Here is an 18,280-nt window from a genome sequence, read left to right as displayed (position 1 = left end):
GAGGCAGCTATGGGCCCCTGCACCACCGCTAGCTCTGCCCCTGATGCCAACATTGTAGTTATATTTAGCATATCGCATAAAGAAAACATTTTTATATTCATTTAAAAATCAGACTCAGGTCTTTTTTTTTTTTTAATAAGTGGTGGTTTGTAAAAGCCGCCACTCTCTGGTGTGTCTAAGACATTTAAAAGGGCAATGTATTTAATTGCAAGACGTGTGGTGTTTTCAGTTAAGTAAGAAGAGTGGAGGCTCATAAAAGCTGCCGCTTAGTTAATGAGCCCCTCGGAGTCAAAAGTTATTAGAAGCTGGGTCATAACCTCATCACACAACTGCTCCGGCGAGAAGCTGAGGTAAAATATCTTTGTTATTGGGTTTGCTGATACACATGCCTCTAAATAGATAGAGTGAGCCAAAAGCCTTCACAGCCAGGACACGTCGAAACTTGTAGTTCCAAAAACCTCCCTTATAAACATACACATGGATAGTATACATTCTTAATAGGAAATAAATATGATGTGTCTTTTCTTCAGGGCCGGCTCCAGGCGTCGGAGCAACCTGTGCCGGCTCGTAAGCGGGCGCCCTTACATCGCGCGTGACCAAAAATGGGGGCGTGGCCTAATTACCATAGGCCACGTCCCCTGTGTGATGTTATTTGGAGGCGTGCCTGCAGGGCAAGCCTCCAAATAACATCAGGCTGGGGGGAGCCTCACTACTTGGGCTTCCCATAGCCCTCTCCCGTCAATGAATGGATGCCACGCACATTCCGATTTGACCACCCGCGGGCCACTTCGGCCCACGGGTGGAACAGCGGGATAGTACTGTCCTGCTAAAATCAGGATGTTGGGGAAGGGTGCGCCCTCTAGGGGTGGCACCCCTGTGCGACCACACTGATCGAACACCCCTAGAGCCGGTCCTGCTTTTCTTACTGTTGCTTCAGTAGCGCCAAATAGCCCCTCTTGTTGAGCCAGGCCCAGTGCCGATCATTTTTTTTGCTCAAAACGTGCATCTTATTCACATGATTAAACATAGAGAAGCAACAAAACTACATTTCTAACATACAGATGTCTCCTCTTGCATAGTTGCCGATCGCACTGTAAACGTGCGATTGCATCGCACCATGCGATTAGCAGTGTGTGCTACGCTACGCCATGCCATGCGCTGCATTAGCACCATGCAATCCTATGTAGTTGTGGGTACCCGTTCACGGATGCGTGACTTGTGCCTTGCGTGGCGCGATTTGCCACAAAAGAGGACATATCTATACACTGATCACTGGGGCTTGCAACATTTGTACATCTGTATGCGACTGAGTTTAGATCTGTGTAAAAAGGGCTCTGAAGTGAGAGGCTGCGACTTTGTACATGTGTAAAACCACTTTCTCTGTGGTTATAGTCACATCCTAGCATCTCTGCTACACTGTGACGCATGGAGTCTCTTCCTGTGTTTCGTCCTGCAGAAATCCAACAGTAATCTACAGATGCGTCTTTATACACCTCGCCTCAATATGCCAATGCGGCGCGAGATGCCTGGCATGAATGAGCCGCCGTCAGGTCCCGTGTGACTATGCGTCATTTTCCCTGACAATGCGTCTTATGCCTGTACTCAATTAGGTGCAAAAAGCAGAGATCCGCGAAAAAGTATCGCGGATTGCGAATTTTTGCCAGTCAGAATGTTTCCTCCGTATTCACTTCCAAAGAGTTTTCGCGTACGCGAAAACGAAATGCACTGTAATAGGCGAAGAAGATTTGCCTCTGAATAGCAGGCGTAAAAAAGTGCAGAATTACGGTTTTGGGGTGCAAAGGTGCGGAAACCACCCAGCACCCTTGGGACAGTCCCCCAAAGGATAACTGTGTCAAAAAATCTTTAAAAAAAGTGAGGGACATGACTTTGAAAATGGGGGCGAAAAAGTACAAACTTTGAAAATAGCAAAATAGACTTTTGGGGGATCTGCAAGTATGGGGGAGGTGTTTTTTTGTTTGCAGGTGCTTGCTGACGGTGCATTTTTTAAAAAATTAAACTTAACTTTAGCAATTTTAAACCACGCTTGCACCCATTTTCAAGTACCCCAAATTTGACAGGAATACTTATTTTCACCTAAAAATAATGCTTAATGCTATTCTTCACCACTTGTGCAAAGGCGCTAAATAGAGACTATTGACAGCCGGTAAGTACCCCAAATAGCTTCACTAGGGCTATTCGGGGCCATCTATATTGATCCCCAATCTTAGTGATTCTTTTAGGGGTGTCAGGCTGACTTCCCCATATTTGACAGGACTTTTCACAAAGTTTCGCCGGGGTGCGATTTAGCTTCTTTTGGAATTAAATATGGCAAATAGCAGGGGCACGCACGATAAGTTTCTGCAGCCAAAACACGCGATGTTGGCGGAAAGTACGTCTTACGAAAAAGTATCATGGGTGCGAAAGTAATTGAATACGGGCCAAAATCGCAATACGATGCGACTAAGATGCGCGAGGAGACTGCATTGATTCATGCCTTGATTTCATTACACATCTGTAGTAGTAGGAAAGACCTCATAGGACGCCAAGAACCCAAGAAATGGAGACTCTGATTGGTTGCAGTGTGCCAAATCTTCTATGATTGTTTCTCCCTGTAGAGACCCCTTAGGGCCCCCACAATTTGTACAGAGATGCCAATGGCTGCATCTCTGATCTGCCGCTTGTACAAAGACGCACCATCAGTGACACCATTTTACTCTTGTGAGCAACCCTATGTCTGTCAGGGGTAAGCCACCGGGGTCATTTTACCTGAGTACATTGGCGCAGACGCAGGCTGAGACATGCCCCCATAATACTCGCGACACATCTACGTTTTACTCGTTACCTCTCACAAATGGTCACTGACTGTCAATCAACGTGCATCCAAATCCTCACTGCGACCGCCGCCACCAAAGCCATCAGGAAACATGCGCTGTGCAACTCGGACGCATGCGCAGTGCAAAACAAAAATTGTGCAACTCCACAAACAGCGGCATCGCGTCCACCTCTGAATCAGCCCTAGAGTCTCTACCAATACCCACTGAAAACCTCATTCACGGCGTACTGTATTCTCTCAGTAGTACTCTGCTCCATCCAAGTATATTTATTTTACTGTATCCTCTCTTGTTTTTAGCTGTACAATATGTTCCCCAGAGTAATGAGGCTCTTTCCTGGGAGTCACAAAACAATCATGACCAATTTAGCGGAAATAAATGAGTTTATCACGAAAACCTTTGTCAGCTATCTGAAAGAGCTGGACGCGGATGATAAGAGGAGTTTTATCGATGCGTTTCTTGTCCGGCAACAAGAGGTGAGCACCTACTCTGTGTCTTCATCAGTAAATCAGTAACGTCTACTGAAAAATAAATATTGAATTACAACTATGATTTATTTATATTCCTGATATTATGTATTGGCTCTGTGATAACAATGGTGGAAGAATAGACCATCTGTGTGATCCAAATGTGACAGTAGGAGGTATATTTAGGTCAGTTTGGGGTATATGGGAAAATTACAATTGGTTTTGCAAATCGACCAATCACTAAAGTCAAAACTGATGGAAAACAGACCAAAGACCTGACTTTAGGACACTGCACTGACACTGGTTGGACCAACAATCGAATATTTAACATACACAGAATAGGAACCGCAGATTTACTAATGAAACCGACCAAAACCCCACCATGAAATGACGGCAAACTCGCCCACACAATAGACTTGCCAGGGGCAGGCAAGTGTGGGAGAAGTTCGCACAGATCACTATGATCAGTGCAGGCTTCATTAGGCTAAAATGTTAAAAATAATTTGAAGTTAAGAGAGTGTTACATCGCAGTCTTCATATTGGTTCATTAAACTTTCTATCGTCAGATGATAGATGTGACCCATAAACTTAAACTAAACTTAACTAAAATAAATAGTAAATCATGGATAGTAATATACACACACACACAAGACCGTTATCCCATTGAAAAGATAAGTGGTCAGCTTTATTTAGTTACAATGGTAGGTGTGGTGGCAGGAGAAAGAACAGCAAACAACCAGCGTCCACTTGTCTTAGGCAAAAGTATATCACAACTCACGAGGGCCAACTATCCCAGACAAGGGTAAGTGTGATCTTAAAACTTGCAAGGGCCAACTATCCCTTTCAGAGCAAGTGATGGGGCCACCAACACACATGCCAATGCACCATTCATCCTGCTCAATCGAGAGGTGCCGCTGACCCCAATAGGGTGAAATCAGTCTAACCAGTGCATTGAAGGGGTGCGCACCGCTCATACTGCCGCAAGATGGACGCTTCAATATTGCCGGTCTTTCCCTGCTATGAAATAAAGCTGCCCCCTATCCTCTCATCCTATCACCACACCCTCTCACATAACACGCCCCCTAACCTCTCATCCTATCACCACATCCTCTCACATAACACGCCCCCTAACCTCTCATCACATCACCACACCCTCTCACATAACACGCCCACTAACCTCTCATCCTATCACCACACCCTCTCACATAGCACACCCCCTAACCTCTCATCACATCACCACACCCTCTCACATAACACGCCCCCTAACCTCTCATCCTATGACCACACCCTCTCACATAACACACCCCCTAACCTCTCATCACATCACCACACCCTCACATAACACGCCCCCTAACCTCTCATCCTATCACCACACCCTCTTCCATAACATGCCCCCTAACCTCTCATCCTATCACCACACCCTCTCACATAACACGCTCCCTAACCTCTCATCCTATTACTACATCCTCTCACATAACACGCCCCCTAACCTCTCATCCTATCACCACATCCTCACATAACACGCCCCCTAACCTCTCATCCTATCACCACACCCTCACATAACACGCCCCCTAACCTCTCATCCTATCACCACACCCTCTCACATAACACGCCCCCTAACCTCTCATCTTATCACCACACCCTCTCACATAACACGCCCCCTAACCTCTCATCCTATCACCACACCCTCTCACATAACACACTCCCTGACCTCTCATCCTATCATCACACCCTCTCACATAACACGCCCCCTGACCTCTCATCCTATCACCACACCCTCTCACATAACACGCACCCTAACCTCTTATCCTATCACTACACCCTCTCACATAACACGCCCCCTAACCTCTCATCACATCACCACACCCTCTCACATAACACGCCCACTAACCTCTCATCCTATCACCACACCCTCTCACATAACACGCCCCCTATCCTCTCATCCTATCACCACACCCTCTCACATAACACGCCCCCTAACCTCTCATCCTATCACCACATCCTCTCACATAACACGCCCCCTAACCTCTCATCACATCACCACACCCTCTCACATAACACGCCCACTAACCTCTCATCCTATCACCACACCCTCTCACATAGCACACCCCCTAACCTCTCATCACATCACCACACCCTCTCACATAACACGCCCCCTAACCTCTCATCCTATGACCACACCCTCTCACATAACACACCCCCTAACCTCTCATCACATCACCACACCCTCACATAACACGCCCCCTAACCTCTCATCCTATCACCACACCCTCTTCCATAACATGCCCCCTAACCTCTCATCCTATCACCACACCCTCTCACATAACACGCTCCCTAACCTCTCATCCTATTACTACATCCTCTCACATAACACGCCCCCTAACCTCTCATCCTATCACCACATCCTCACATAACACGCCCCCTAACCTCTCATCCTATCACCACACCCTCACATAACACGCCCCCTAACCTCTCATCCTATCACCACACCCTCTCACATAACACGCCCCCTAACCTCTCATCTTATCACCACACCCTCTCACATAACACGCCCCCTAACCTCTCATCCTATCACCACACCCTCTCACATAACACACTCCCTGACCTCTCATCCTATCATCACACCCTCTCACATAACACGCCCCCTGACCTCTCATCCTATCACCACACCCTCTCACATAACACGCACCCTAACCTCTTATCCTATCACTACACCCTCTCACATAACACGCCCCCTAACCTCTCATCCTATCACCACACCCTCTCACATAACACACTCTTTGACCTCTCATCCTATCATCACACCCTCTCACATAACACGCCCCCTAACCTCTCATCTTATCACCACACCCTCTCACATAACACGCCCCCTAACCTCTCATCCTATCACCACACCCTCTCACATAACGCTCCCTAACCTCTTATCCTATCACCACATCCTCTCACATAACACGCCCCCTAACCTCTCATCCTATCACCACACCCTCTCACATAACACACTCCCTGACCTCTCATCCTATCATCACACCCTCTCACATAACGCTCCCTAACCTCTTATCCTATCACCACATCCTCTCACATAACACGCCCCCTAACCTCTCATCCTATCACCACACCCTCTCACATAACGCTCCCTAACCTCTTATCCTATCACCACATCCTCTCACATAACACGCCCCCTAACCTCTCATCCTATTACCACATCCTCTCACATAACACGCCCCCTAACCTCTCATCCTATAACCACACCCTCTCACATAACATGCCCCCTAACCTCTCATCCTATCACCACACCCTCTCACATAACACGCCCCCTAACCTCTCATCCTATTACCACATCCTCTCACATAACACGCCCCCTAACCTCTCATCCTATAACCACACCCTCTCACATAACATGCCCCCTAACCTCTCATCCTATCACCACACCCTCTCACATAACACGCCCCCTAACTTCTCATCCTATCACACCTGCTGACCCACTGTCAAAACAAGCACCAACATTTTTAACTTTATTAACCCTTCTATTCCTGACTAGAAGTTTATGTGCCCTCGGTTCTAGCCCAAACCTGCGTTATCTTTGGGGATGCTTCAATCCATAATTAAGATGGCCACCATCTGTACTTCTGCGCAGCACCATCTTGTCACTGTATTAGAGCGCCAGGGCTGCCATCAGAGATTGTGGGGCAGGTCTTATTAACTGTTAGAGTATCAGGTTCTTAAGATGCGCAGTATCTAAAAGCATATAGTCAAAACCACATAAATGATGGCCAAAATCACATAGTACATAAAATTTAGTAGAAAATATATTTTTAAAGCTCTGCGCCTCCTAAACAGAAGCTAGTAAGTTCTACAAAGGGTATACCTCACACTCAATGCACACACACAATATTATTGATTAGTGTGTCACATGGTACATGTCCGTTACAATAAATCTAAGGAAGAAAGTAGCCCAATGCACCCCTAGGTTCCTGGAGTGTACCATGGGCAGGGCTGGCTCTAGGGGGTGTTCGACCTTAGCGGTCGAACAGCGGCACCACCCATAAAGGGAGCACCCTTCCCCAGCATGCCGATTTCATCGGCACAGTACCGTCCTGCTGTTCCACCCATGGGCCGAAGTGGCCCACAGGTGGTCAAATCAGGGGGTTGGGGACCAACCACCACCGCAGCTGTGCAGCGGTACCGAGACCCCGGAGTCTGAATGGATGCTGCATGCATGTGAGGGCTGGGGGAAGCCCAACTAGTGAGGCTCCCCCAGCCTGATGTTATTTGGAGGCATGCCATGCGGGCACGACCCTCAGATAACGTCACATAAGGAGGCATGACCTATGATAATTAGGCCACACACCCAGCTGCCGTTCACTCGGCCGGCACAGGGCGCTATTAGCCCTGGAGGCGGCCCTGACCATGGGTCCTGGTTACCTAAAAAGCCCATAATGTTGACTACCCATCTAAACAAGGCTAGCGTGGGAGAGTGTGAAATGAGAAGCTGGGAGCAGAGGTGTCAGATATTATTTAACTCTAAAGTCTCATTGAGACCATTCGGGATTAGGGTGTTGAACATGAAAATCCAGGAGGCTTCTCTTTGCACAGTCACTCAAATCTATCAGACCCTTTTCATAATTTAATTTTTACTTGCCCAATTGCTTTTACTTTCAAATTCCCAAGGCTTCCTTCTGGACAGGATATAAAGTGCCATGTGACTGCAGACTATTAATAATACCACGTCTGTATTCTAAAAATTGGGTGTTCAGTGTGCGGATGGTTCGACCTACATATTGTATACCACACCCACAACGACTCAAGATCCTCGTTCGCGGGTCCCTATGTAACCTATTTGACATCATTATCGTCCATGCTTGCCTGTGCATTGCAGGCTGTTGCGGGGTTGGAAGGAAATGCACGATATGAACGATAACGATATGATCGATATCGTTATCATTTATATCATGCATTTTTATTGTACTGTGTGTACGCACCATAAGACATCACTGAGGTACTTCTATGGTCTGCGTGTTCACAAGTACAACACATAAGGGTAACATTACTAAATTGAGAGTTTTTAGATTCTACTTAACATTTAACTAGCACCAGTGGTGTAAGCTCATGCCAGGCTCCCGGAGGCAAAATAGATGGTGGTGCTCCCCCTCCCCAAAGACTCCGGTATGTTCCAGACCCCGCTGTGTGTCTCTAACTCCAGCCACCCCCAGCATCTCTACAGCCATCCCCCAGTGTCTCCCCAGTCAGCTCCCCTCTGTCTTTCCAGCGAGCACTCTCTGTCACTTAAGCCCACTGTCTTACCAGCCAGACTCCATTTCTCTCTCTTCAGCCAGCACCCACTATCTCACCTTCCAGTGCCCCCTATATGTCTCTCCTGCCAGCCCCCTCTGTCTTTCCAGCCAGCACCCCTTGTGTCTCTCCTGCAAACCTCCCTCTGTATCTCCAGTCAGCCCCCATTGCCAGCTCCCTGTGTCACCTGCCAGCCCACTTCCGTCTTTCCAGCCAGCCACCACCTCACCTGCCAGTCCCCCCTCTCTTTCTCCCACCAGACCCTATTGTGTCTCCTTCCGGCCACTACTGTCTCTCCAGCCAGCACCCATTGTCTTTGCAGCCAGCCCCTGTTTTGTCACCTCTCTCTGTTTCTCCAGCCATCTGCCACTGTCTCTCCAGCCAGCAATGGCATCCTTCAGGTTCCACTTACCTTTTCCTGAGACTTCTCACTGTGTCTTCCTGCTCCTCTTACTTCCATGAAGCATATATAGAGGCACTGCAGGAGCAATAAACAAAAACTTTATTGCACTGCCACCAGCCGCTACTGGTGGTGCCTGAAGAGGAGACAGCGGCTGCACAGAGCCCACAAATAGATCCATCTATAACCGCTGGCAGTAGTTATAAATGAATTTATCTGTGTGCCCCTGACAGCTGGCTCCGGGAGTTCCCCCACTGCTCAGTGTTGTGAGGCACAATTCTAACCATTACACCATCCGTGCTGCTGTGTTTTTTATGAATAAATTTAAATGAAAAAAAAAATAAGTAAAAGCCTCACAGCAGACAATGAACAGTTTCTGTTAATTAAAACCTACAATAAAATTAAAACCTGTACATCTTTGCCTTTAGGGAGTGGTCTCTTTACGTGTCAACAGATTGTAGAGGTTTTTTAAAATTAAAAGATGTTGGTAGCACTGTAGGGGGTAAATTTACTAAGGATCGAGAATGGTCGAGATGCCAATCTCAGGAGAGTTTAGGCATCATTTTCAACTCGCAAATTGAATAAAGGCAAAGTGGGGTGAGTTAGAGAGAGATTTCTCTCTTCTCACTCGTAAATCTCGGGTGAGATAGCAAACTTGAATCTTATCACCATCAGGCAAACTCGGAAGTACTTTTCACCTACAAGATACAGCTCGCAAATTTACCAAGAATCGAGATGACAATCTCGGGTGAGATGCCTGCAAACTCTCTGCCAAATTGAAGTTTTAAACACTCACCTCCAGAGCTGCGAGTTTGGCTGAAACATATACAAATCATTGTGATTTGTGTATGTTTCTGCCTGTAAATAGTTTAAATAGTGTATATTTTTTTTTAAAAATGACGTGAGGTCCCCCCCCAAAAGACTAACCAGCCCCGGACTTGCCAGCCAGTCCTGGTATCTACTAATTACAAAACGAGTAGGGTTCCACCATAGATTAGGTACCAGCACCAGGCTGCAGGGCCAGCCTTGGTTTTAATTATAGGGGGAAAAAAATTGCATGGGGTCCCCTTATAATTAAAACCAGCACCAGACCCTTTCTAGCGGGGGGGCTGATCGGAATCATCTGTTTTTTCTCACGGCCTGCTGGACAATCAGTGCCGCTTTACATGTAGCGGCCGCTCAGTGGCTGGGACCCACGTCCATTCTTGTACTGTAAGTATATACAACAGCATATACTTACACAAGTCCGCTCTGGTTTGGGTAAGTAATTTTTTTATTTTGCAAAGACCCTGGATGCTACGGAGACCAGCGCCAGGTTGGAGTTGAGTATATGATCTTTTTTGCAGGCCATTCCACACTGATTCTACATTGGAGAAAAGGACAGAATCATCTGGTAGAAGGTAAGTATGTGTGATAGATGGATGTGTGTAATAAATGTTTGCTATTCATGGTGTGTGTGTGTTGTGTTTTTTTTTTTTACACATTTCTTTACAGGTGAACTACAGGTACCAGCAGGCCCTGAATGCCCTGCATGCTGGTATTTGTGGTTCTCCAAGTGGAGGAGGCTTGCTGGGACCTATGGTTCCACTGTAAAGACAATGGGCCTCATTCAGACCCACTCGCAAGCGGCTGTCCGCTCACAAGTGGGTCGATGGTGTGCATGCGCCAGACGCGATGAGCGAAGGACTTTCCTTCGCTCGTTGTGTCTGATCAAAGGGGGCGTGCTGTCGATGTTGATTGACAGCACGCCCCCTTTGGTGGGCGTGCCGGGGGCGTGCCTCCCAGACGGAGGCGTTCCCAAGGGAACGCCTACCGTCTGAAGCCGGCCCCACTGACATCACTAGTGATGTCAGTGGGAGTGATTTTGGCTCTGATAGAGCCAAAATCACTCCAGGGCTTGTGGTCGAAAACCCCGACCACAGGCTTCTGGTTGCACTGGCGATGGTCGCGATGGTCAAGACCATCGTGCCCATCATCCTGCACGCTCGTATGAGCTGTGGGTGGTGACCCACAGCAATACGAGCGTCCAGGAGGACGCTCCATTTTTATGGAGGATGGCCCTCATTCAGAGCGAGCGCTCTGCTCAGAGCGTCCGGCTCTGAATGAGGGCCAATGTTGTTAATTCTATTTTTTACACACTGGATACACTATCAACCCACCACCCACTGACCAGCGTGGCGGGATTAGCCCCGGGCTATCAGCCTAGGCCAGGAGTGCCCTGGAGAGGAGGACCCCTTTATTGGGGGGATCCCTGGCCTGGACTGACTAGTGTTCAGGACTGATGCTGCGGCTGGGGGACCCAGTGAAAGGGCACCCCAGGCTGTGGCATCAGCCCCCCGCTAGAAAGGGTCCGGTGTTGGTTTTAATTATAGGGGACCCCTATGCAATTTTTTTCACCGTACAAATTAACAGAATGCCAAAGGTCTGCAATGCTGTAATTGCTGCAAAAGGAGCATTCTATGATGAAAGCAAAGTTTGAAGGACAAAATTATTATTTGAAATAAAAATCATTATTTCTAACCTTGCCAATGTCTTGACTATGGCCCTGATTCAGAGCCGGTCGCTATCTGCGGTCGTTCGTTCTTGAAAAAGGGGTGGCTAATCAAATGAACCGTTCGCTCTTTGTGGTCTGTTCACGCCTCTAAGTCTGAACGAGCGAGCAAAACTTGCTGTCGTAATTTTGAAAAAGATGCCCCCTGGCCGCTCGCACCATACGTCATGTCCGCTATTTATTAGATTAATCGAGTACATCGATCAGCGTATGAACTGCTCGCTATTCTTGTGGCTTGTTTTTCCTACCGCTATCTTGCGAGCAGTTCTGACTATAAAACAACCAGGTGACGTGGTCAATGACGCTGCTGTTGTAATTATGCACACCCATAAAACGCCCGTTTTGACCTTTAAGCACGCCTGCATTCTGAATTCCACTTCCCGTTTTCAAGCACCTTCCCCTGTTACCACCCACATACGCCTCCTCCTGTCACTCAAAATAGCAGGCATTCGCTGTATAGCGAACAAACGATTTTCGGCCGCACTGACTGGTTCGCGCATGCGTATTACAAACCATACGCATGCGCAGTTGTGCGAACATCGCTCGGTGCGAACGAGCGGCCGCTTACAAGCGGCTCTGAATCAGGCCCTATATGTTCTATTCATTTTGCAACTCATTTGATAAATAAAAGTCAGTTTTCATGTAAAACACAAAATTGTCTGGGTGACCCCAAACTTTTGAACGGTAGTTTATATATCACTCTGTCATGTCCTAATACAGTACTGATAGATAGATAGATAGATAGATAGATAGATAGATAGATAGATAGATAGATAGATAGATAGATAGATAGATAGATAGATAGATAGATAGATAGATAGATAGATTAGTGTACTGGGATGTACCTTAACACTATATTCATATTTATCATGACAGAGTGATATACTCTGCTCTTTAAATATATCACTGTGTCTGCAAAGGTGACCGGGAATGTGGAATCTGTAATACCACCCCCAAGGCCCCCCCTTTTTTTTCATCCTTAGGTCTTGCACTTACTAGAATATTATACTGTTTTTGTGGGATGGTTTCTTTCAGCTACTGGCCCTGCTTATAAGCTGCTCTGCCAACTGCCGCCCACCCCATTCTCCACACAGTAACAGCCGCCACTCCGCCCTCCTCCTCTCTGCATGCACGCCCTGGCCGGCCACACTGTCTCCTGTCCCAGCCCCTCTGTCAGGCTTGCAGTAGAATGTCACATGACATCCACGACCGGAGCAGAGGCGGAGAGTGCAGGTCAGCAGGTTATGGAGGATGGTGGAGCGCCGCTGGGCAGCTCCTCTGTTACCGCAGCAGGAAGGATAGTGACAGAACGGAGGACAATGGAGTAGGTGCCCCCTTCAGTACTGGAGCCCGGCAGCAACTGACTCCATTGTCTCCGGCAGTTCCACCACTAATAGCACCTTATACAGTAGAAGATAATATCTAGAAACTGATTGGTTGCTATGGGTAACATCTCCACTTCAAAAAAACTCTCACTTTAATAAATATATTGCTCATTCTTTTCACACTTAAAAGACTTTTAGGTTTTGGTGCTAACCAGCCTAGTTCTGAACCTACTCTCCTCTATGTCTAAGGGAGGTGGGTGCCAAAGTTTGCTTTAAATTGTTACATTTTCTAAACCCCACCCGGTTTTCATCTCCTAGTGTTGGTGGGGTCCAAATGTCTGTTCATTTTTATAGTACTGAATTTTTCTCAAAGGGGCATATTCAATATGGGAACGAAAAGTCCGTGCTGGACTTTTCGCTCCACATCGGAGGTTTGACGGGGATAAAGTATCGGGCGCGTGCCCACTTTATCCCCACATTCAATTAGGAATCAGCGAAAACAGGAGCCGGCGGAAAGATAAATATGGGAAAAAATCTGGAATTTTCGGGAATTGTTCCTGGGACCCCCATAAAGATGTCCAGACATAGGGGATCACTATGGGTACCCCCATTTTTACTTGCTGACGAAGTCGGGGTTTCTAATCGCCATGGCAGGTGCATATTTGCGGCTATGAAGAAGTGGTGAAGAATAGCACTTAGATTTTAAATTTTTTTGGTTAAAATAACTATTCCTATCAAATTTGGGGTACATGAATATGGGGGTAAGCATTTTTTTAAGTCCCTAAAATGATTTTTTAAAATTCTGTAAAAATGCACCTGCCGCTAGTCCCACAATGAAGAAAACACCTGCCGCATAGTTGGAAACCCCTCATAATTTAATTTGACTATTTTAGAAGTGTGTTCCCTCATTTATTTTTTTTTAAACCCCAAAATGAAAGTTAATTTTTTGGGGTGTCCCAATTTTTTTAACATTTTTTTTTTTTTACACTTTTTTTTATTTTTAAATGACACTCCCAGGGCTATTTTTTTAAGCCTGCACCCCTAAACCCCAATTCTGCACATTTTTTCACCATGTAAAACATGGTGAAAACTCATCCCCATTTTTTTTCAAAGATTTATCGAACCTGCAAAAAGTCTTTGAAATTGAATACGGGGTTAATTGAAACAAGCGAAACTGACGTCATCGGCGATAATTTATCGCCGACTTTTTGCAGCCAAATTGAATGTGGCCCTATAATGCTTTTAAATTGCAGCAGAATTAAATTGAGTAATAAAAGACAGGACCTCATTCAGACCCGCTCGCAAGCTCTTGAGCGCTCGTAAGCGGGTCAATGTTTGGCTGTGCGCACGCACAGTGACTGCACTGCGCGTGCGCAAGCCCCGGAGCAAGAGAGAAATTATCTCGCTCCGGGGCTCACTACAAAAGGGGCGGCTGTCGATGTCGATGTTTTGTAGGCATGGCGGGGGGGTGGCTTCACAAACGGAGGCGTTCCCAAATGAACGCTTGCCGTTTGTGGGTGCCCCCACTGACATCACCCACTGACATCACCAGAGCTTCCGGCTCTATTAGAGCCGGAAGCTCTCTGGAGCTTGCGGCAGACGAGACCATACCACAAGGGTCTCGTCGCAAGCCCCGGGCCGCTCGTTAAAGCTGTGTTTTTCTACATAGCGCGGTGCTAACAGCCGTGCGCCCAGCGCTTTGGTCAGAGAATGCCGGTTACAGTGCCTTAACACCCTTGTTAAGGCACGATGACCGCAATAACCGGTATTCTCTGACCACACAGCGCACTGAATTGAATAGCTACGGGAGCTCGCTCCTGGCGCTATTCAATTCACGGTGAATTGAATCGCCCCCTATGTATCTGCCATGGACATCTGTTTTTTAAGACAGTGCTCTACACATCTATATCTACAGTTATTTGTTAATTTTCTGAGGGTTAGCTCCTCTTTGTGGCAGCGAGTGTCCGTGAAAAATCTTCTTTAGATACTGCTAGTATACTACACCACTAGCAACATACAGCCACCGGCTGGTACTCTGTATGCTCTCTCAAGCTCTGCTACATGCAGAGTGTCTGTTACATGGATAACTCTGACTATGGCTGTACATCCACATTGCTGATGAATAAGCAACTTCACTGGGTAAGTGCTGGGCTTTTCACTGACTTTAGGGGATCCGCTGCTGTGTACCATTACATTACCATACCATCACCAATAGCACACACATTCCAACAAATGAAGGGTTAAATGTTAAAATGTGTGCCCTCCTCGCCCTCCCACTCAAAATCAGTAACTAGCCTTAGACTTCTCTGGGCTGGTACAGGAAAATAGAGGGGGGAAAACCAGCGTGGGGAACTCCCTATTTTCCAACAACCAGCACCGAGTTGAACCAGCCAGGGGGATAATGCTATAGCAGTTTAGTGCTGGTTAATGTTATGGAAGGGGCACCCCACACTGTGTATCCCCCTACACACAGTGTGTGGTCCCCCTTCCATAACATTAACCAGCACTAAACTGGTCAGCCCAGGGCTGGGATCCTTCAGAAAGTAAGGACCCCAAACATTTAATGGGGTTCCCCCTCCTGAGGAACAACCTGCCCTGGGCTGAAAGCTATTCTCAGTATTCCTGGTGGCAGTAAATGCAGGGTTAATAGTAATAAAATCGATTATAATATTATTTGTTACAGGCAGACTACAAGTTCCAGATAGCCAGCCCGCATGGAACAATAAGTGCCAGCATGCCTGTACATTAAGGGCACACTGGCACCTGTAAAGAAAATATTAAAATAACCACAAGACACAAATATGTGCTATACTATACATTTTGTTGATGGTGAACATTTACTTTTTTACTCATACAATAAGACTAGCAGAACAGAAGACCTTAATATATATGTTCATACTTTTGGACTTATTTATTTATTTATTTTATAATATGTGATACTGATGACTGTTGCTATTGTTACATTGTGTAGCTGTGATCTGTCTGTATTGACACATACAGGAGAAAGACGACCAACATTCCTATTTCCATAATAAAAACCTTCTAAGTCTTGTGCGCAATATGTTCTCTGCTGGGATGGAAACGACGGCAACCACTATCCGGTGGGCTCTTCTTCTCATGACAAAATATCCAGATGTCCAAGGTATTGTGGGACGTGTATACATTCAAGGGCGGTCCGCAAACATTATCAGCGCTGTGAAAATGACATGTTATTCTTAGATGTCCTCCTTCTAAACTAAAAGGTACAATTGGTCGGGTTTCTCAACCGCAAGCCCTGGAGTGCTTTTGGCTCTATCAGAGCCAAAATCACTCCCACTGACATCACTAGTGATGTCAGTGGGGCCGGCTTCAGACGGTAGGCGTTCCCATGGGAACGCCTCCGTCTGGCAGGCACGCCCCCGGCACGCCCACCAAAGGGGGCGTGCTGTCAGTCACCATCGACAGCACGCCCCCTTTGGTGAGACACTCCGAGCGAAGGAAAGTCCTTCGCTCGCCGGGTCTCGCGCATGCGCACGACGGAGCTCCCTCGATCACAATACGCGGTCTGAGATGGATTCATACATTCATGCCAATCATAGCAGACAAATCATTCCATTTATGGACAGTAGTTGTGTGTATGATCTAGCCACAATTGTCAGTATGAGGTCTTTGCTAACCAGTTCAAGTGTTAATACATTTACATAGAAAAATAGTCTTGAGCAATCATATTGTACACACTAGCATACACACGGTCAGATTTGTCAGATGAACGATGAACGATTTATCAGATGAAAGATTTGAACAATTTGAACGACTTGACCAATGATTTTATGAACTACGAACAATTTCTGACAGTATAATGGTGCATACACACGGTCAGATTTTCCTTCAGATTTGTACAATAACTATTTAAAAAATCGTTCAATCGTTCATATCTGAAAGAAAATCTGACATGTGTCCCTGCAACGATGAACGATGCGCGTTCCCGTATGTTAGATAATGATATCTGACATCTGATGTGTTTGTAGTCAGATTTGGTCGATTTTCATTAATTTTAATACTGTCAAAAATCGTTCGTAGTTCATAGTTCATGAAATCGTTGGTAAAATCGTCCAAATCGTTCATAGTTCATCGTTCGTAGTTCATCGTCCGTCTGGCAGATCTGACCGTGTGTATGCACCATTAAAATGAATGAAAATCAACCATATCTGACTGCAAACACATCAGATGTCACATATCGTTATCTGACACGAGGGAACGCGCATCGTTCATAGTTGCAGGCTCACCTGTCAGATTTTCTTTCAGAGATGAATGATTGAACAATTTTTAAAATCGTTATCGTTCAAATCTGAAAGAAATTCTGACCGTGTGTATGCACCATAAGTCCACTATCCGGTGGGATCTTCTTCTCATGGCAAAATATCCAGATGACCAAGGTATTGTCGGACATGGGCGGTCCGCAAACATTATCAGCGCTGTGGAAATGACATGTTATTCTTAGATGTCCTCCTTCTAAACTAAAAGGTTCAATTTGCAAAGTTTATAATAGCTAAACTCTCCCTAAGAAGCTCATTTGTCACATCCCGCATTTTAATCGCGGTGTGGATATTATATCATCGTCTAAATTTTCAAATTGAAAATTAAAATTTACATGCAAATTTAGCAGCAATCCCTTTGCCAGGGCACAGACTCTCTGATCAGACCAGTGCTTAATGTACCGACAAAGGGCGTGTTGTAGCTGTTTTGTGGAGTGGTTTTGTTGGGCGCCGGGGGCATGATATGGCAATAGGCGATTGTTTGTTGTATCCTTAATAGTAAAATGTTTATAGATATATGTGTTACTGGGCATTCTGTCACATGCAGACATGGAACCCGGGGCCTAATTCAGACCCACTCGCAAGCGGGTCGATGGCCGTGCGCGACGGAGCGAGCGAGAAATCACTCGCTCTGGGACTCGCAACAAAACGGGGCGGCTGTCAATGTTGATCGACAGCTCGCCTCGTTTTGTAGATGGGGAGGGGGTGGCTGGCCAAATGGAGGCGTTCCCGAAGGAACGCTTGCCGTTTGAGGGCGGCCCTACTGACATCACTCGTGATATCAGTAGTTGAGCTTCCTGCTCTATTAGAGGAGGAAGCTCACTGGGGCTTGCGGCCACGAGACCCTACCACAAGGGTCTCGTCGCAAGCCCAATGGTAACGATGGTCGCGACCATCGCGACCATCACCTAGCCGCTCGCAAAAGTTGTGGGTGGTCACCCACAGCTATGTAAATGGCCAGGAGGCCAGCTCCAAAAAGAAAAACGCCCTGATTCAGAGCGAGCGCTCTGAAAGAGCGTCCGGCTCTGAATCAGGGCCCCAGTTTCTCTAGCAGAGAGTTATATATACAGAGCTACAGCTCCATAATGTGCCAGCTGGGATGACTGTGACACTCTGTACAAC

At 46.6% G+C, this 18,280-nt stretch overlaps 1 protein-coding gene across 4 annotated transcripts in view; it reads left to right on the top strand.

Moving 5' to 3' along the window:
* Positions 1-18,280, top strand: part of LOC148533726 (cytochrome P450 2K1-like) — a 134,537-nt gene that overhangs the window by 98,431 nt on the left and 17,826 nt on the right. For all 4 annotated transcript variants that reach the window (XM_088467223.1, XM_088467222.1, XM_088467225.1 and 1 more), the window contains 2 exons: positions 3,131-3,307; positions 15,864-16,005. In XM_088467223.1, coding sequence (XP_088323349.1) covers positions 3,131-3,307; positions 15,864-16,005 — 319 coding nt within the window. The remainder of the gene's footprint in view (positions 1-3,130; positions 3,308-15,863; positions 16,006-18,280) is intronic.

The sequence above is a fragment of the Taudactylus pleione genome, unplaced genomic scaffold (assembly GCF_031769625.1).
Source record: "Taudactylus pleione unplaced genomic scaffold, aTauple2 ptg000070l, whole genome shotgun sequence".
Lineage (NCBI taxonomy): Eukaryota > Metazoa > Chordata > Amphibia > Anura > Myobatrachidae > Taudactylus > Taudactylus pleione.
This window is presented reverse-complemented; position numbering and strand designations above follow the sequence as displayed.